Source organism: Hydra viridissima, unplaced genomic scaffold, assembly GCF_058129835.1.
Source record: "Hydra viridissima isolate aposymbiotic clone 2 unplaced genomic scaffold, HvirCarnegie_v1 scaffold_13, whole genome shotgun sequence".
In the NCBI taxonomy this organism is placed as follows: domain Eukaryota; kingdom Metazoa; phylum Cnidaria; class Hydrozoa; order Anthoathecata; family Hydridae; genus Hydra; species Hydra viridissima.
In genome coordinates, this window is record NW_028324312.1 from 6,042,168 (window position 1) to 6,064,148 (window position 21,981).

Sequence of the window (21,981 nt, forward strand, 5' to 3'; positions counted from 1 at the left end):
CGGAAGCAAGAATGAAAGCTGAATCTTACGTAAACCACAGAAATACCCTTAAACCTGATAAACATGCTAAACCTACTAAAACCTCAAAACTCGAAGCAAATATTTGTGTCACCAACTGCATATTGAATTTTAGTTGATTATTGAATGCCAAAATTGGACCATAAAAAAGCATCCTTGAGGAAAGAATTATCAAAAATTTTTACATTTTTCATCATTCAAACATTTTCTTTTTTAAAAACGTCTTTAGCTGAGCCAACTTCACGATTTTTTTTAATGTTTTACACTTCTTCAAAATTCCCACCTTGACCTCCAACCTTTGACCCCAGCCCCCTTAACCACGCCTCCTGGCGTACGCAAACTTTAACCGCCAAATTTGAAGCATAAAAATTTTTTGTGCAAAAGTTTTTGATAACACTTTTCTCTAGGATGTTCATTTACGGTCTGGTTCTTACTTTTAAACAACTGAAATTGGATTATACTATGACATTTTCTTAAAATTAGGTTGGACACAGCTGGATATTATTAGTTAAATTGATAAAAACGGCCTATTTTCATAATAAAAATGTGCCTATTTGAAGTAACTTTTTTGTCAGTTACATAAATTTAGTTACCAAAAACTCAAAAACTGTTTTTTTTACTGCAATCATTTTCTAACTATACTGAGCAAATTTTTTTTTAATACATCATGCATATAGAAAATAGACGAAAATTTAGTGAAAATTTGAGTTTTTACAACTTCATAAATAATCTTGATATCAAAAATATTTGGGTCTTGGAAATGTTTATGTATTCTTAAAAATTTAATCATAATAAGGTCAATTTACAAAGATTAAGCATAATCGAGTAAGATATTTAAAAAAATTCATTTTTTTATCAGATTGGCAGTATTTTTGTAAAAATTCGTTTTTTTTTGCTATTCTGACGTGCATGCGTTGACTCTGGAACAATTATTCAAATATTTGTCAATGACCTAATATATATTTTTAACGAACAAAAGAAGGGCGATCCTTACTTTTAAATTTATAAACTACATTTATTAACAGACAGGTTTTAAAAATCTCAATAGAGCCAAATATCTACGACACATCAAGAACAGTAAGCTGTTTTTAAAATATATGAAATAAAAAAAAAAGTTACATCATTTTTGTCAATAACACTGAGACTGAAGAGAGCTTTGACTGCGCTATGCTTGCTTGGATACACTCAAGACGGATCATACGCTCCTCCAACCTCGCTTTTATGGCTTGATAATTCGCTGTTATTTTATCCAGGGATACCATTTTTTGCTCAACAGAGGTTATGAGTCTCGTTTACTCTCGTTTCCTTGTTTATAAGAGAATCATACGTATAAAGGAGCTGATCTTTTCGTTCATTATCACTTTCCAAAAGAGCCAACCGTTCTATTAAGTCTTTTTCAGTTGTAAAAGTACACTGATTGACTCCTAACTCATTTATAATAGCCCTTTCTTGATTAATCATTTGTCTTGTTCTTAATTTAAACTCGTTTTCCATAGCATTTATACTGTTTCGGTGCTCGTGAGAACTTTTGTCTTCAACGGCTTGTGTTTCGACAATTGCTCATCTTTTTCGTTCAACTTCTAACTGTACTTTTAAAGGGAAAATTTCTTTTTGCTTTTCCTTGACAAGCTTTCTAGTTTCAACTTTGAATGTTACACTTTTTTTATTGATGCGCAATTTTTGCGTGTCAAGCTTTTTCTCCATGGCAAGTCCAGCTGATCCAACTGCGGATGTGAAAATCTAACTGTCAATTATTTTCCTTTTTTCATTTGTGAATTTGATGAACACTCTATGATATTCATTCGGTAGTCAACGTTTATGGAAAACGCTTTGTTACATTCTGGCAAACACCTCAGAGCGACTCAAATGCGCGCATCTTTAAAGGTCTCGGAGAGTGTTTGGGGCAGAGAATTTTTTCTGAAAATATCTGGCAAGAGCCGCAGTTTGCGGATTCGTCAGCGAGATGATTGTTTGAACGCTGAGCATTAGTCCACAACCGCTCGATTTCAGTGCTAAGCGGCTTGGTTTGGATGTTCAACCATTTGATTTTAAACCTTGTTTTCACTTTTTGAAACGCGTTCCCCTTGTTGTGATGGAATTTTTACGAAAGTTGAGAACTGAACTTTAAGAACTGAAGCTGTTCTTTTTTTTTTTTTTTACTTCTTTCTCAACTTTACTTTCAGCTCCTCAACGTTCTAACTTTTTTGATTTTTTAAATTTGTTTCAGTGAAAAAGTTCTTCCTTATTTCAGTGCTCGTTCTTTAAAGTTTCAATCTTCGATGATTCTAAATAAGATTGATTTCAATCTTCGATGATTCTAAATAAGATTGATTTCAATCTTCGATATTCTAAATAAGATTGTTCGCGCTGAAGCTGCCAATCTGTGACATTGTCTATAAGTTTAATTTGCCTAATTTTTCTCTTTAGTTCAGTTTTCAAAATCACCTTTGTTATCTTGTACTTTTTTTTTCAACTGCTTGAGTTCCTTTTTGAAAAAAAAAGGAACTCAAGCAGTTCCAAAACGAGTTTAGGTAGTTGTTGAACAGCATTTTTATTTTCAGCCGCGAGCATTTTTTCTTTTTCATTCTTTAGTATTCTCTAGTGCTCTTTACTTATCTTCAGCCTTTCAACTTTTTTTTCATTTTTTTCAGCAACTTTTAGTTTCAACTTTCGTTTTATCGCATCTTTTATTTTTTCACATTTTCATAATTTTTTTTCAAATTATCCAACTCTTCAATTCTGGGTTTTAGTTTTAGGATTTCAGTGTCAATGCTTGTGTTTACGAGAGGAAGAGTGTCAGTGTCACTGTAACGCTAAAAACAAGATTAAGAAGAAAAATTGCACACTTATGAAAATTTTTTGCACATTTATGACAACTTCAGCTTCAACTTTCAAATTGTTCTCATTTTGCATTAATATTTATTGATTGAAATACATTTTCAAATCTTCGAAGAAGCAAAATAACTTTTCACGCAAATAGTATTTTTCGTTTTTTCTTTAGGTATCTGCAAACTTATTCCGTTGAAATCTTTCCGTTGAAACTTTAAAGCGTTTCTTATTAAATCAAATCTCATTTATTTATTTTTTTTTATGAATGTACATTAATCAAACAAAAAATGTTTAAACCGTTCGAGAAAGAGAGATTCTTACTTCTTGATTAACATCTATTGGCGCAACCACTCTTTCATCTTTTGCTACACTTGCAGAACTACACAGAAGATCAGAGGCTGTCTGATTATCGGACGATAAGCTCTCCATTTTAAAAAAACAAATGGAGTCTTGGTATGAAATACAATTTAAGTGAAGAAAAATCTATTACTAATAATTCGCATACAGTAGCGATAACTATTATGTTTATCGCTACTGTATGCGAATTTTCAACTTTTAAAATTAAACATCAGACTTCACATTTGTGTTAATACGAATTACAAATTAATTTGACGTCAGTAAAACTTACTCGATGTGGAATATAAAGTCTACTGTGGTTGTGATTTTTTTTTTTTTTACACGGGAAAATTTTCTTAAAAACTTATATCGGAAAACCTGCTTTCTAAGCTATATGAGCGTGGCTATTAACATTTAGAAAAGTGGCTTGAACACTTTTTGAGTTATCTAAAAAATGGTCTCTAAAGAAATCGATAACCTCCTCGAAAATAAAATTTCATTTCAAGATATCAAGCAAAAACTAACGGCTCAGAGAATCTGCTAAGATTACGAACAAAAAAATGGTCACTATGGAAAAAGCTTGACACGGAGAAAACAAAAGCAATCAAACAAAATCGAGTTCAGAGAATTGAAAATTTAAATTAACTTTAGTTAAGTTTAAGTAATAAAGATAAAAACAATTTCTGTTTATCATTTGGTTATTGTAGATAACTTTCTAATTGTTTCAGTTGGTTTTAAAAGAAATAAAGCGCAATTACAACTAAAAGAATCCTATTTAAAAAGTCAGTTTTTCACCAAACAATATAGTGATACAAAAGTATGAAAGTGCTGTTTGTTTTGCTTGATGTTTAGTGGCAAATATGCTTTGAGGTTGCTGACAAAAAACTCGTTAAAAAAATTAAGAGAAACGAAATGGCGGGTTCAATACGGAGGACATAAATGTTATTTAAATGTTTAATTTGTACTTAAATTGGTATTTAGGGTTCTTTAAGGACACATATTAAGAATTTGTTGAAAGTTTAAAAAAACAAAAAACGAAATGGCGGATCCAATATGGTAGACAATCACGCAAAAATACGGATCAAATGGTAGAAGTTGAAGTGATACATTTCAAATAAACATTTTATTTCAGTTGCAATTACTCTTCTTCTTTTTCATCTTGATCGTCCTCTTCACTTTTTTCTGCCTCTTCAATCAAATCTTCATTATCTTAGAAGCCTGTTTCCTCGTCATCTGTATAGGAGTCATCATAATCTTCCGCCTTCGGAACCAAGAGGAAAACTGCTTTTGGCAACAATCTCTTAAACTTTTTTGGTTTTGATTTTCGTAGAGATGAAATGTAGGGGTCTGTGATTGCCAACAATATCCTGAACTTGTTAATCTGAAATAAATATGAAAATTTACTGCATTTAACAAGCTTTTGTTCATCTTGAAAAAAATAATTTTGTCGTTGAGTTGCTTTCTTCTTTTTTTTACTTCTAAACTTTGTTAATAAAATAGAAATGTTAGATCTTACGTCATCGGGAATTGTAACTCCATGAAAGTCCGAAAAAGGCAACCGATGGATCTGATGAACTTGAAATAAAATATATCAATGTTATACTTATCTGACATTTATTCACTCAATGTTTAGTTAAGTTACGAAAGTTATTTATCAGTGAAATTTACATTTTAGTAAAAATGGATTAAATAGGCCGGGTGAATAAAAATGAGCAATTGCTTTTACTCGGTAATTGGTCAGCTTTACGTGAATAAAAAACTTCAGCAGTTTTCCTCATATTTTTATTCATGTAAAGGTTAGCTATTTACTCAGGAATTGCTCAATTTTACGCGAATAAAAACTAAAGAAAAGTTGTTGAAGTTTTTATTCACGTAAAGCTGACCAATTACTGAGTAAAAGCAATTGCTCATTTTTATTCACACCGCCTAATGTGTTTATACAGTAATCCAAATGGATTCTATCCATACTTCATCGTTTAACAAGAATATGACATTTTAAATGCTGTGTAAATACTTTTAACACAATGTAAATACATTTTTTATATTAATTTATGCATTATATGTTTATATATGCATTTGTTTATTCATTCATTCATTTAATACTTAAAAGCATCTGCACAAGGTATATACAATATTTGTGTTTTAATAAACCTGTACATTTTTCGTAATTAAATTATGAAGTTGATAACTTTTTTTGATGAAAAAAAGATTCTTAACATTAACAATTTTATTTAACAAAAAAAAAAAAACTCATGCTCATATTAAAATGTGAAAGCAGAATGCAATCATTCCTTGAAGAATAGATAATAATGTCTCTGGCCAAAAAAAGAGTGCGAACGGTACATTTGTTTAAATCTTGTGAACGCAACGATCCAAAACATTCTAATGAGTTAGTATGCACGACAAACTCGACTTTAAATCGCCCAGAGGTTTAGTAAGCTGTGATTATGGTGCTTTATATGCTATCGATTTTACTCCTTTTACTATTTAAAATCAAATTACTGCTGTTGCTGCCGTTTTCATAATTATTTTAATAGCTCGCTAAGCGTACATTTTTAAACATCAAAATGCTGTTTTCAAATCCTCATTTTAATCAAGAATCCCTCTCATCAAAACTATTTTCTCCTCCTCCTTTTTAAAGCTCACACGTATGTTGATCTCTAGTATACTAATTTTATCATGTTTTGAATTATGTTCTTTGTAGTCAAAATTCACGTTGTGGTGCAATTGAATTATTATTATCATGGGAATAATGTAAAAAGTCAATCTTTGGATCAATACTACAAAGCTTACGGCTTTTTATCGTCTGAAATGGCTGCTCCTCCAATCCTATTATTTATGTTAAAGACTACCTTCTAATTTGAAGTGTTCCACCGAATGTTGATAAGCTTGAAAAATCTAGTACCTACAGTATTGTTCGGGAAATCGCTGATGATTCCAACAGATATGGTTTTATGAAAATTATTTAAAGGAATACTTTGTTGTTTCCTGGTTTTAATTTGGAAACTTTTTAAAAGCTTTTAAGTTTTTTAAGTTGGCAGGTAACAATTCACCTTTCTCATATACATCATGCATTAAGCTCCAAGAAATTTCACCTGTTTTAACATTAACAGTCTTTAAACTCGAGAAAATCGAAAGTCGTAAAAAGAAACTAAGAACGTAGAACCTTAAATGCTGATACATTTTTTAATGATTTTTCTGTTATAAAAACTCACAAATTAAAAAATGCTTTATAGAAAACTTCTAACGTTTCTTCTACATTTGTCTACATTTTGATATTTTGATATCTATGAATCAGAGAAAACTTAATCATTTCATTTGAGTAGATTAGACGTCCTTGAGGTTTAGAAAATTTACATAATTATGATAGTATACTTTTTAAAACTTTCTCTGCAACTTCACTCATATAAGGAGCAAAATTAACAAGAATAGGTTAGCACTAGCTAAATTGCAAGTGCTACCCTTATTAAAACCATGTATGTATGTATGTATGTATGTATGTATGTATGTATGTATGTATGTATGTATGTATGTATGTATGTATGTATGTATGTATGTATGTATGTATGTATGTATGTATGTATGTATGTATGTATGTATGTATGTATGTATGTATGTATGTATGTATGTATGTATGTATGTATGTATGTATGTATGTATGTATGTATGTATGTATGTATGTATGTATGTATGTATGTATGTATGTATGTATGTATGTATGTATGTATGTATGTATGTATGTATGTATGTATGTATGTATGTATGTATGTATGTATGTATGTATGTATGTATGTATGTATGTATGTATGTATGTATGTATGTATGTATGTATGTATGTATGTATGTATGTATGTATGTATGTATGTATGTATGTATGTATGTATGTATGTATGTATGTATGTATGTATGTATGTATGTATGTATGTATGATTGTATATATGTATGTATTTATGTATGTATGTAGGTGTGTTCTTTATACAAATCCACAATTTTGATCCTCACTTGACTGAATTTTTGCGCACTGGTCTAATTTTTTCCAGGGAAGGTTTAAGGCCAGGTGTGGACCACCCCGGACTCAAAAAATTGTAAATATGTTTTAGTGGTTTTTTATGAGGATTTTTGAAGGATGTTTTTGGAAAAGCATACGGTATGAATGAACGAAAAAATTTGTCAAGACAGGTTTTGTTGGAGAGATTATTGTAATTTATCGATGTGTTTGTTGCGAAAAAGCTACATTACCACAGTGTGGTTTAGTTCCCAAAAACATGACAATAAAGATGCAAATGCATTTCTGATAAATACAATAAAGTTCTATATTTAACAGCTGGAAAACATGGCGCATTGCACCGGATATTCCAGCTTGTATATTTATAAAGTTCATATATAAAACGAAGGTCAATGTGAACTAAATTTTTCCAAAAAACCGTTTTCAAAATCATTTTACAAGTTTTACCAAACTTTAATAAAATTTCAATTCAAAAGTAAATTATTTTAAAAGTAAAGCCTGATTGTATGAATGTCGATAAAAATTTCGAGCGGCTGATGATATTTTTATCTAAAGCTTAGATAAAGTGCTGAAACGAAGAAAACTTAGATAAAGTGCTGAAACGAAGAAAACTTATATTCAAAGTTTCTCAACTTTTAGTTTTAATTTTTCTTTCTCTTTCATTTTTTATGGATATTTTATGGATAGGTCATTATATGCATAGGATTTTTTTTCTTTTTAAGAAACTAAATATTTAGACTTGAGAAATAAATTATTCATTTGCATTTTGCTTTTTATAAAAGAAAAGTTTTGGACCATGTATTACCACTTGAAACTAAATCATGGTGTTTTTCTTTCAGCGAGAATCTTTAAAGATCAATGACTACCATCAATATAATATCAATAACTAAATTACCGACCTAAAGGGATTTTAGTTCGGTTGTTATTTGGTTATTAGATGAATTTGGTAAAAACACGAGAAAAATATTTTGTATAACTCATTTAATTATAACTAGCACTTCGGGAAACATTAACTTTTAAAGGTTGCCTATATGTTCTGTAGATTTAACTGAGAATGTGCACTGCTCACACTTTAAAGAATGTTTGATTTTACGACAAAGAGCTATCTTTTTACAATTTTCTTAGAGCGACTAAAAATCATTTTTCTTACTGCATTTAGATTTGATGTAAATAATAAAGTTGGTTTGTTAGTCGCACAAATGACATAACATACAGTCTCAGTTCTTAATTGGTAACACTCAATAATTTGTTTAAAAAACGTTTTATATACAGGGTGACCACAAAGTATCCGCACACGAGACGGTTTCATCTTGTGAAAATATAAGCATAAAAGCACTTATGTATTTTCTTATTTATTTGTTGTTTTTGGTTAATATTATGTCATAAACTTTATTTACTTTACTTTATATACTTTGTAAACTATGTTCAATTGGTTTTTTTAGAATGGTGCGCGTTTCTCCTTATCGTCAATCTATCATCGAGTTTCACAAAAAAGGCTACTCAGCGAGCTACATTCAGAACCGTTTACATGCGCCGTTACAAAAGCCGCATAAAAATATTGAAAGTTTAAAAAAATCACTACTGAAAGCTTGGGATTCTCTGGACCCTGCCTACTTGCTCGCCACCGTCGAAGCATTCCCGAGACGCCTACAGGCCTGTTATTTTGCTGATGGAGGAAAATTCGAATTCAATCTTTGAATCATAATTGTTATAGTTCAATAAATGTTTTAAAATAAAAGTTGTGTTCCAAATACTTTCTACATGCTTTTTATTAAGCTCTTTATCTGTGCGGATACTTTGTGGTCACCCTGTAACGCATTTAATTGGACAATCATGTTAAATAGCTCTTCAGAAAAAAAGTATTGATAATATTTGCATGAACTTTCGATCTGATTTTTCCAGCATTTGAAAGGCCATTGAAGAGGCCTTTAGAATAAAGCGCTCGTTGAAACTAGTTGTAACGCTGAGATGATGTCCGGCAACATGTCAAAATTCTAGGACGAAAAGTCTAGAGGTCTTTTCTTTCTGAAGGTCAGAAAACAACCCAATTTGCTTCTTTAGGGATGCTATTTAAAACACCATATTTGTACGGTAGAGCGCAAACTTGGAAGGTTAACATCCAGTTGGGATTAGTGATCTAAGTCCCCAAAAGTGCATAAGTGGTACCTGTCCGCAGTTAGTTTTAGCAGTGCGTTGGGGTTGAATCCAACTACAGACGCAAGGAGGCCCGTGAATTCTGCCAGCTCTGGATTTTCTGGTAGAGTCAGAAGTGAACACCCCCCCCCCCCCCCAAAAAAAAAAAAGAAGCCACGTTACCCTTTTTAAAAAGATTTCGAGAGTTAGGGGGCTTAGAGCTTGAAAATTCAGTTAAATGCAAAACTTGACACAAAAATGACGGAAATAAAATTTAATTTCTGCGTGATTTCTACATGCTTGGAGAAATTTTTGTGATTAGATAAACATATACCAAGAACAAATTTTAAGAAAATTAGTATATTATGCCATATCCTAATATACAATGACTCAAAACAGCTTACAGATTACTGATGAAAAAATCAACAAAAATTAAATAGAGCTCTCAATTTGAAGGTTTAGGAGAACTGTGTAAATCTTAAGCAAGTTATTGAAATGTATGCTCTAAAGTTTAAAATCAGTAATAAAAGGGGGAGAGAGCAAGAGAAATGATGGGGAGGGAAGAGAAAAGGGAGAAAGGATTGGATTTGATAAAGAATAGATTTAAAAAAATATGGCTACCTAAAATGGTTAAAGAACATAATTTATGAAATATATAATAATACCATCTATTCTTGAAAAGCCATTAGCCAGCTTTTAATTGTAAAAAAATAATAGTCTTAATTCATCTAATTAAAATTAAACAATGAGTTGAATTTTACAAGATAGAACACTTTTTGCCTTTCTTCTTTTTAACTTGAAGAGCAGCTCGAGTTGCAGTTTCAAATACCTCACGCACACCATCTTTGGATTTAGCAGAGCATTCCAAATAACTGAATGCATTGATTTTTTCAGCCATTTCACGACCTTGTTCAATTTTAACTGGCTCTTGTTTCATTTTTGAGAGCTCATGAATTGTGTTTGCATCATTGCGCAAATCTTTTTTGTTGCCAACAAGAATGATTGGAACATTTGGACAGAAGTGTTTTACTTCAGGTGTCCACTTTTCAGGAATGTTTTCTAAACTATCAGGGGAATCAATGGAGAAACACATTAGTATGACATCAGTATCTGGGTAAGAGAGAGGACGGAGACGATCATAGTCTTCTTGGCCAGCTGTATCCCATAATGCTAATTCAACTTGCTTGGAATCAACTTCAATATCAGCTACATAGTTTTCAAAAACTGTAGGTACATAAACCTCAGGAAATTGATCTTTTGAAAAGACAATTAACAAACAAGTTTTACCACAAGCACCATCACCAACAATAACAAGTTTCTTACGAATAGCAGCCATATAACTTTTCTAAAATTTAAAAAAAAAGCATAAACATAATAAACTGGAGTCTTTTTATCATTATTGCAATTATCATCATAGGACAAGATTAATACTACTGAATATTAAGGCTCTGAATAAAATCCTTAAATGACACTTTGGTAATAGAATTAAGTTTGGTAATAGAACAGCAGAGGATATGATGATGATAAATAAGTAATGTTTATTTGGTTAATCACACTTTATTTAATCACAATTTATTTCTATGCAATAAAAATTACATTTCATATCAGCTAATAAACTTAATGAGGCTTAAAAGCTAATATGACAGGAATTATTCTCTACACAAAATATTTATTAAAGTTCGTTTTTCATGTTTTTAAATTTTTTAGAATTTACTTTAATAACTCATTAGCAAATTTTTAAGATTTAAAAATAATTAAATACACCTACTACTTTGTAAATATTATACAACTAAGAATCCTTTTGAACTACTTTGTAAATATTATACAACTAAGAACCCTTTTGAACTTGACCAAATTTAAGAAAACCCTACTTTTAATAATTTTAGCTAGAATTTCTTACGACAATAATAGAACTTCTTACAATAATAATAGAACCTATCATATCCATTTCACAATTATCTGTCAAACAGTTATGTAAAATATGAAAACATAATTTAAAAATTTAATCCCCAAGAAATATTCTGAAGGTAAAGAATCAAAATCTCAAAAATAAAACAATTTACTTACAAAAACCCACAAAACTCAATTCTCTATATATCATGAGTTCAGTTAAAAAACAAAAGAGATAGTTTAAAATAAAAAACAAAAAAAATGGTTTATATTTCACCATTCAACATTGTACAGGATACTAAGTTCATAAGGCCTTCCATTTACAACAGAACTCTTCAGATTTTTTAAAAAATATTAAACTACTTAATAATTTTAAACTGAAAATTATCAACATTTTAAAAATCATATTCTTAATCAGAGAATGGTAATTGATTACTGGTTAGTTAACTATGTACACTGTATGAAGATATGTATATGTGTATGTGTAGATATGTTTAAGTATGTACATGCAATTATATATAATATAGTATATATAAATATATATATATATATATATATATATATATATATATATATATATATATATATATGAATATACATATATATATGTAAACATATACATGTATAAACATATACATATATATATACATATAAATATGTATACAAATATATACATATATACATATATATTTACATATATATATAAATATATACATATATAATATAAATAAATATATACATATCATATATATACATATATTTACATATATAAATAAATAAAAATATATATACACATAATATAAATAAACATATACATATATATATATATATATATATATATATATATATATATATATATATATATATATATATATATATATATATATATATATATACATATATATATTGTTGTGTGTATACAAATGAAAAACTCTGAAACCAAGTAACGCTACAAGTACCCTTTTAATCCACAATTACTTCAAGCTTCTCCCTAAAATTACGCATTTGAAGAACCCTCCGTCATTAGTTATGCTATTATTATATCGTAGCTCAACTAATTTAAACACACACAAAAATTAAAAAAATTCACCAGTCAAAAAAAAGAAAAAAAACTATACTTAATTTCTGAAAAATGCCTTGAACAAAATTCTACTGCAACCGAAATTTATAGATATGACATTTTTTTAAATAAGAGATCTAAGTTGGAGGTTTTCATTAAATGCAGTTTGTCTGGCTGAATAGAGGTTAAACAGGGAGTCAAAATTTCAGTAAGCATAGTAAGTATTTAAAAAGCAAAGTTGATGTGTTTTTTTTTTTAAAAAAATAGCAGTAGTTAAGAGTGATTACTAATTTTTAAATCTATAACCTAACAGATCTAAACTTTTTATGACCTTTATCTATACAGATTTAGTTTACTCAAAAAGCAGTTATACTTGGGATACACCGTATGACCATAACGGCTATAAATACTTTATTTAGTTAGTAATTTATTCGTCTATTTGAGCAACTTAAAATATTTCCTAATTAGAGTGCTGGAAAATTAATCTTAAAATATCCGTGATCTCAAAGTATTCTTAAAGTATTAGAATATTTATCAATTTAAAAAAAACTAAAGGTAAAAGGGTATCTCAGGGGAAAAGCTCATATGAAGTTTCCACCACCCACTTTTTATCTAAGATTTAGATAAATTTTAACGTCACTTTTCTTTTTTTTACAGTTTTAAAATTTTGTTTATAGCTTCATTTTGAAAAACGTTTCCGTTAAAAACATTTGAAAATAATTTTCAGTTAATTGAAAGTTTGGTTAAACTCCAAAATTTGAATGAAAAAATGAGGACGCTTAAATAAGAAACGAAAAATGAGATTGTATACTGTATTTTTAAAAAACGGGTAAATGGTACGCAAAAGTTGTACAAGAAGTAACGAATTTACTAATAACTACATATAATATTTCTTTTTTTAAACCATTGTATACTATAGACTCACTATTTTCTTAATAAAATTTTTGTAGTTATTTTAAAAATGTAGTATAAAAGTATTATTAAGTAAAATTCATTATTTTATATCACTTGAACTATTTGCCACGCAAAAAATTTTGATAACCAATTCAAACTTTAAAGGGAACTGAGGTAACAAACATTTAAATAACTATCTGTTGTATTGTTGACTTTTCAATGACTCAACGATGACCGACTGAAGTACACAGCTACCTTACAATAAAATGATGTAAAAAAGATTAGACAATCAATTATACCGAAGATTTTTACATGTTTGCCTGGTCATGTTATAAATTTACCTGGATATTTTCCGAGAGTGAGTTGCCTTGATAAGAAACGCCTTGAATTGAAACGCTGTAAAAAGGTAAAACAGGTTTTCCTAATTGGTTGCTCAATTACTTTGATATTGGTCTCCTTTTTATTGTCAAGTTCAATTTTGGGCTCTGGAATTATTTTTAGCTGATTCTTTTATTTCGAAGTTTCTCACATCCTATTTCCCTATTACCTTAAAAAAATTTTTTTGTACACATCTTTCCACTGGGTTTTTTAAATATTCAATTGTTTTCTATGTCACTTGAAAATTTTGTATTAGGTTGGTGAGACATCTAAATAAATTTTCTTTCGATCACTTTTAAGCATTCAGTGAATCAAGTTGCAACCTTTTCAACTAAAATTCTGAGGGGCGCCTTTTTCTTCCAATTCAAATAGGCTTTTACTTTTTAATTGTTCGCTTATGTGTACGAGTGGTCTGTAGTCGACCAGGCAAGTGACATAAGCCGATAGCCCTTTTCTCCACGATCATTTTGTATCATCTTCGCAATCTACGAAGAACAGCTGAATCATTTAAGTTATTGAAAGTCTTTTAATAGTATGTTCCCTTTTTGATACTTAGAAATTTTACACTTTGTAAGTTGATAATCTTCATTATCTAAAATTAAATATTTGTTAAATCGAATTAAAGTCTTCGTATGGAAAAAAACTGTTAATCTTTTTAAAAAAAAAACTTTTTTTATCTTTTACGTATCTTATTCAAAAAAATGGAATAAGATACGTGAAAGATAAAAAAAACAAACAAAAAAAAAAAACGTAATTCTTTCTTGCGACACCGTATAGTTGGAATGGTTAATTCATCCAGCATTAACTTTAACGTGATATTTGGAAAATAAAGACATCCTTACTCCTCGTTATCTAAATCTTCTTCAACAGAATCTACATCTGTGGTTTCTCAATCACAAATAAAAATCTCTTCTTTCCAAATATCATCCTATTATCAAATATCATCCTATTATCAAATATCATCCTATTATCAAATATCATCCTACTATCAAATATTATTCTATTATCAAATATCATCCTATTATCAAATATCATCCTATTATCAAACCTGTTTTGACCTGAAGTGTTGTGTGCAGAAAAATCTAAAAAAAAAAACTTTCTTTAAAAAAAACCTAAAATGTTCTTAGAATAAATTTATAATAACGAAATATTTACATATCATAATAAACAATATAAAATCAAAATTAAATGTCAAACCAAACTATTTATAAATTGCTAAAACTAAAATGAATGAATATTTTTTCAATTATTTGCAACACTCAAGACAACTTATTACATAATCTCTTTTCAAATCATTTCTAAATGTTAAGTATATGCATAGGATATGATAAAAAGAAATTTCAGGCGGCCCAACAGATTAATTCAGGTACTGATCTTGATCTACTTAGATATCTAAATGACACTTACAAAGAATTTAATGTGGTTCATTATACAATTTAAAAGAATATGAAATGAAAATGTTGTAAGCAGATTTTAGGAATAAATAGAAATATTTTGTAAAGAACTGTTAGATAAAAATATAACTGTTTACTCAAAGTCCTCAAAGTCCTCTTCTGTTTTTATAAGCCCTACAACATCTTTAATAACTTCTGATTAACAACATTTACAACATTATACGACTATTATCTCTTTTAGGGTATATCATTTTTTAAGTGAAATCTGAAGTGTATAACTTCAACCTAATACAGGTAAAATATGTTTTGAATGTAATGAGAACAGTAAATGAATTGAAAAAAGTATTAGATCTACCCGCCACTACTCTCTGAAAATACTAGTTAGCTGTCTCTGTCTATAGTCAATACAAGTGTTCATCCAGCGTGAAAATTAGTATGGAAGACCTAACACCTAATTTCTTGAGCTTACGTAAACTTAATTTCAGCAGTACGCATTAATACTATTTGTAGATTAATCAAAAGTTTATCCCAAATGTGGAAAATTGCGGCAATAAAGGATTTGAAATTTTTTCGCCATATTTATTTCTTATATCAGATTATCTAAACTTTCATTTTGGTATTTTTGCTTACCTCTGTCTAATATATTTGACAGAGGTGAGCAAAAATACCACTATTAATAGTGCATAATTTGGAAAAGTCTTTAAATTAGCTATTTTCTTTAAAAAATTAAGAAACCATGTATATTTTTTTATTATTGCTGTTTCTTTTCTTTAAAAAAACCAGTTTTATTCTTTCGTTAATTACAAGTTTTCTTGAAATTAATTTTCTATGATTTTTTTTTAAACTATAATAGTTTAAAAGTTTCTACAATTATGTTAACTGCACTCTTCAATCGGAACCGGTGATTATTTACACAACACGTGAACCTATGTTATTTGAAAAATGGTTACCGTGCATATCTCTAAAAAAATATTCGTAGTCCATTTGGTAGAAAATCTATCTGATGCAAATCTTATATACAAGTCAATTTAATACAAACTACCCTTCTTATTACTTTAGTTACTTTGCTTAGACATCAACTTCTAGCTTTTTAGATAGAAAATTCGGTGGTTTTGTATTTAAAAGAGGGTTGAAGCCTCCACCATATTAGCACTTAGTGTTATTCTGAGTTTTACGCTTCTTTAGATACACTTTTGTATAAATTTCTTCCGCATTAATCTATTCCCAAATTTAGCATTTGTTAAGCATGCGAGTAAAGTCAACTTTCATAACATTTTTCTATGCAAGGATGACTTTTTCACAAATAGAGTTTGTTAACTATTAGAAATATTTTAGCTTACAAATAAACTCTAATTGTATTAGATAAACCTCTAATTGTATTATATACAAATTAGAAGTTTATCATATGCAACATACATACATACATACATACATACATACATACATACATACATACATACATACATACATACATACATACATACATACATACATACATACATACATATAGACATACATACATACATACATACATACACACACATACATACATACATACATACATACATACATACATACATACATACATACATACATACATACATACATACATACATACATATAGACATACATACATATAGACATACATACATACATACATACATACATACATACATACATACATACATACATACATACATACATACATACATACATACATACATATAGACATATAGACATAATTTTTAAATTTTTAGTGTAATTCAAGTATTAAAACTAAAAATGTCAGCTTCACCAACCATTGGTCTTCGAATAGAAGAATTTACTTCAATTGATAATCGCCGTGGTTGTTGTGCATCTGCAGCAACACTTCTCACTCCAGAACTTTCTGAAAGTTCACTAAGAAAACCCTTTATTGTGAGACACTGGTCATCTATTTCTCATATTTTGTCAATTATTATCTTGCTAGTTATTTGGTATTTGCTTATTATATCTTTTGGAAGAGAAACTCAAGCTACCTGTATATATATGGTCTTTGTAACTTCCTTTGTAACAGTTGCAGAAAGTTTATTTATTTGGCAAAGACTTTTTTTTATTAGAGGGCAAAAAGACACACGATTTCACAAAGTATTGGATTTTCTCTTGAGTTTGAACACATGGAAAAAACTTTTCTTATATGTTCTTTTATCATTACCAGCATTTTATCAACCCAAAGTTGCCCCTCTGACTTTTTCTTGTGGAATATTAGTTAATCTCATTGGAGTTATCAATTTTTTACATTTCTTTAGAGAAAAAAATACTAAAAAGCCAATACGTTATAGACAGTTGGGTATTTATTGAATAAATTTGTGTAAATTGTTTTAAAAAAACTGGTTAAGACATCTGAATTATCCATTTGGAATTCATACTGTGTGTACTTTCACCTTAAATTTTAATTTTGATTTTGAAAAAAAAAACAAAATTTTAGATAAAATTATCAGTGCATACAAAGTTGTAAGATGGGTTGAAAAAAATTTATTTTGTTTGGTTTCTTCCCAGGATTTCATGTTATGTATATTGTTTATATTTATATAAATTTGATATTTTTTGCAAATAGTGCTTGAAATATTTATAAATTATGATCTATATTTATCATCATAACATTTTGCTTTTGCTGTTAGTATATAAACTGTCAAAGTATATTTTATATTATTTACACTATAAAAACATAATGTGTAGTTTATGTCTTATGTTTTTATATGTATTTGTATAGGGATTTTCTCTTTTATTTTCTCTAGAATTCTTAAGCAACCAATTTTTAAGTTAACAAGTTACTTTCATTTATTTTTAATTTCAGATCATGAGAATTTATGTTATGGTTATGTACATAAATGTTTATACATATAAATGGTTATTAAAACTTTGTTATTATTTTTAAAGATTATGATCAGTTCATGATTTCCTAGATATCTATAAACATTTAATCCTATATGTTAAGTTTATATTCAAATACTGTTAACTATGTTTTATAATTTAAAGAATTTTTTTTTTGCAATCTTTTCTATTATTAACGTTCGAAACACGGGGAAAAACTATTGGTTCCTTTTTTGTTGTTTTTTTTTAATTCCGCGATCTTATTTTTGTAATAAATATCGGTGTTGATTAAAGAGTTTTGCCTTTAAAATTGTTGCTAGTTGTCACTATATACGTCCATTAACCGCAAATGTTTTCTGACCCAGTTTTAAAAATTGGTTTCTTTCTAAATACTTTCTCATAAACTCGAAGATTTAGTTTCCTTACAATTTGAAAAAAGTGTCTACTTTAATAAAACAAAACGTATTAAGATTTTTCTTGTTATAGTTGATTCAAAGCATCATTAAGAAATACCATGTTCTTGTTATTAAAAAAAAACAATCGCTATGCAACATAACAACAATATCAGATTAAAACAAATAGTTGTCAAGCTATTGTAGGACAAAATTAGAAAACTAGGCATTGGAAATTTGAAATAAACCAGAACAGGCGCACCAACAAAAAACAAGCAAGATATCTCCTTTGAATTAGTTTTACAAGACGGTTTTTAATTTGAGCGGAAACGCTCTTCAAGGTTTCCACCTCCACCTTGCAACCGATAGGATGGCAACAGCTACTTTACTTTTGGAAAAAAGCTTTTCTAAAGTTTGAGTTTCTTGTTAATTACTTTAAAATTGATTTCATTACTTAATATGGACTGCCTTCCTTTTTTTTCCCCTAAACTTAAGGTTTCTAGCGAACAACACTCTTTTTGCATATTAACAACTTCAAAATTGACTTCATTACTAAATATGGCTTGCCTCCCCTTTTTTTTCCTAAACTAAAGGTTACCAGTGAACAACACACTTTTTGGAAAGAAGTTTCTTTCGCAATTTAATGAAATATTTTAATTCATTACAAACCTCTGAATAAACACAATTAATCTACAGTATAATCGCCATTATCATCAACAACAATTTTCCATTTAATTTGGCAAGTAATGGATCCCATCCTACGCATTGTCATGCAGAAAATAAATTTTTTGGCGCTGTGGCCGTGTTTGAGTGACTTTATGCCTGAATCTTTCCAATTGTTGACAGTAATAGTCAGCTGTTATGGTGATGTTGTGAATCTTTCCAATTGTTGACAGTAATAGTCAGCTGTTATGGTGATGTTGTGAATCTTTCCAATTGTTGACAGTAATAGTCAGCTGTTATGGTGATGTTGTGAATCTTTCCAATTGTTGACAGTAATAGTCAGCTGTTATGGTGATGTTGTGAATCTTTCCAATTGTTGACAGTAATAGTCAGCTGTTATGGTGATGTTGTGAATCTTTCCAATTGTTGACAGTAATAGTCAGCTGTTATGGTGATGTTGTGAATCTTTCCAATTGTTGACAGTAATAGTCAGCTGTTATGGTGATGTTGTGAATCTTTCCAATTGTTGACAGTAATAGTCAGCTGTTATGGTGATGTTGTGAATCTTTCCAATTGTTGACAGTAATAGTCAGCTGTTATGGTGATGTTGTGAATCTTTCCAATTGTTGACAGTAATAGTCAGCTGTTATGGTGATGTTGTGAATCTTTCCAATTGTTGACAGTAATAGTCAGCTGTTATGGTGATGTTGTGAATCTTTCCAATTGTTGACAGTAATAGTCAGCTGTTATGGTGATGTTGTGAATCTTTCCAATTGTTGACAGTAATAGTCAGCTGTTATGGTGATGTTGTGAATCTTTCCAATTGTTGACAGTAATAGTCAGCTGTTATGGTGATGTTGTGAATCTTTCCAATTGTTGACAGTAATAGTCAGCTGTTATGGTGATGTTGTGAATCTTTCCAATTGTTGACAGTAATAGTCAGCTGTTATGGTGATGTTGTGAATCTTTCCAATTGTTGACAGTAATAGTCAGCTGTTATGGTGATGTTGTGAATCTTTCCAATTGTTGACAGTAATAGTCAGCTGTTATGGTGATGTTGTGAATCTTTCCAATTGTTGACAGTAATAGTCAGCTGTTATGGTGATGTTGTGAATCTTTCCAATTGTTGACAGTAATAGTCAGCTGTTATGGTGATGTTGTGAATCTTTCCAATTGTTGACAGTAATAGTCAGCTGTTATGGTGATGTTGTGAATCTTTCCAATTGTTGACAGTAATAGTCAGCTGTTATGGTGATGTTGTGAATCTTTCCAATTGTTGACAGTAATAGTCAGCTGTTATGGTGATGTTGTGAATCTTTCCAATTGTTGACAGTAATAGTCAGCTGTTATGGTGATGTTGTGAATCTTTCCAATTGTTGACAGTAATAGTCAGCTGTTATGGTGATGTTGTGAATCTTTCCAATTGTTGACAGTAATAGTCAGCTGTTATGGTGATGTTGTGAATCTTTCCAATTGTTGACAGTAATAGTCAGCTGTTATGGTGATGTTGTGAATCTTTCCAATTGTTGACAGTAATAGTCAGCTGTTATGGTGATGTTGTGAATCTTTCCAATTGTTGACAGTAATAGTCAGCTGTTATGGTGATGTTGTGAATCTTTCCAATTGTTGACAGTAATAGTCAGCTGTTATGGTGATGTTGTGAATCTTTCCAATTGTTGACAGTAATAGTCAGCTGTTATGGTGATGTTGTGAATCTTTCCAATTGTTGACAGTAATAGTCAGCTGTTATGGTGATGTTGTGAATCTTTCCAATTGTTGACAGTAATAGTCAGCTGTTATGGTGATGTTGTGAATCTTTCCAATTGTTGACAGTAATAGTCAGCTGTTATGGTGATGTTGTGAATCTTTCCAATTGTTGACAGTAATAGTCAGCTGTTATGGTGATGTTGTGAATCTTTCCAATTGTTGACAGTAATAGTCAGCTGTTATGGTGATGTTGTGAATCTTTCCAATTGTTGACAGTAATAGTCAGCTGTTATGGTGATGTTGTGAATCTTTCCAATTGTTGACAGTAATAGTCAGCTGTTATGGTGATGTTGTGAATCTTTCCAATTGTTGACAGTAATAGTCAGCTGTTATGGTGATGTTGTGAATCTTTCCAATTGTTGACAGTAATAGTCAGCTGTTATGGTGATGTTGTGAATCTTTCCAATTGTTGACAGTAATAGTCAGCTGTTATGGTGATGTTGTGAATCTTTCCAATTGTTGACAGTAATAGTCAGCTGTTATGGTGATGTTGTGAATCTTTCCAATTGTTGACAGTAATAGTCAGCTGTTATGGTGATGTTGTGAATCTTTCCAATTGTTGACAGTAATAGTCAGCTGTTATGGTGATGTTGTGAATCTTTCCAATTGTTGACAGTAATAGTCAGCTGTTATGGTGATGTTGTGAATCTTTCCAATTGTTGACAGTAATAGTCAGCTGTTATGGTGATGTTGTGAATCTTTCCAATTGTTGACAGTAATAGTCAGCTGTTATGGTGATGTTGTGAATCTTTCCAATTGTTGACAGTAATAGTCAGCTGTTATGGTGATGTTGTGAATCTTTCCAATTGTTGACAGTAATAGTCAGCTGTTATGGTGATGTTGTGAATCTTTCCAATTGTTGACAGTAATAGTCAGCTGTTATGGTGATGTTGTGAATCTTTCCAATTGTTGACAGTAATAGTCAGCTGTTATGGTGATGTTGTGAATCTTTCCAATTGTTGACAGTAATAGTCAGCTGTTATGGTGATGTTGTGAATCTTTCCAATTGTTGACAGTAATAGTCAGCTGTTATGGTGATGTTGTGAATCTTTCCAATTGTTGACAGTAATAGTCAGCTGTTATGGTGATGTTGTGAATCTTTCCAATTGTTGACAGTAATAGTCAGCTGTTATGGTGATGTTGTGAATCTTTCCAATTGTTGACAGTAATAGTCAGCTGTTATGGTGATGTTGTGAATCTTTCCAATTGTTGACAGTAATAGTCAGTTGTTATGGTGATGTTGTTATGGTGATGTTGTGAAGAAGAAGCTCGAAACGCACAATGTAAGTTCCACTGACAACGTGGCCTTTTTTTAGTGAGAATCTGCTTTGGGCTCTGGTGCTGCCCGCTCTTCTTCGTCAACCCACT

The 21,981-nt window shown here is 29.8% G+C and overlaps 1 protein-coding gene and 1 long non-coding RNA gene across 3 annotated transcripts; both read right to left on the reverse strand.

Moving 5' to 3' along the window:
• Window positions 1-1,101: 1,101 nt before the first annotated feature.
• On the reverse strand, window positions 1,102-3,460 carry LOC149880182 (uncharacterized). Its single transcript, XR_016446297.1, has 2 exons — window positions 3,169-3,460; window positions 1,102-2,831 (listed from the first exon to the last, which is right to left on the reverse strand). It is a non-coding gene; the product is annotated as an uncharacterized LOC149880182 (long non-coding RNA).
• Window positions 3,461-10,041: 6,581 nt separating this feature from the next.
• LOC145194941 (ras-like GTP-binding protein Rho1) lies at window positions 10,042-12,467 on the reverse strand. Of its 2 annotated transcripts, none has more exons than XM_080072688.2 (2): window positions 12,331-12,467; window positions 10,042-10,667 (listed from the first exon to the last, which is right to left on the reverse strand). In XM_080072688.2, the coding sequence occupies exon 2, from the start codon at window positions 10,656-10,658 to the stop codon at window positions 10,080-10,082; it is 579 nt and encodes a 192-aa protein (XP_079928814.2). In that variant the 5' UTR covers window positions 10,659-10,667; window positions 12,331-12,467; the 3' UTR covers window positions 10,042-10,079. The 2 variants fall into 2 exon arrangements, with proteins under 2 accessions (XP_079928814.2, XP_089926769.1); XM_090070643.1 differs by lacking the exon at window positions 12,331-12,467 and adding an exon at window positions 12,172-12,278.
• Window positions 12,468-21,981: the final 9,514 nt, after the last annotated feature.

Bases quoted from the DNA above. Each gene is read 5' to 3' on its own strand.
- LOC145194941 (XM_080072688.2), bottom strand. From the start codon at position 10,658: ATGGCTGCTATTCGTAAGAAACTTGTTATTGTTGGTGATGGTGCTTGT.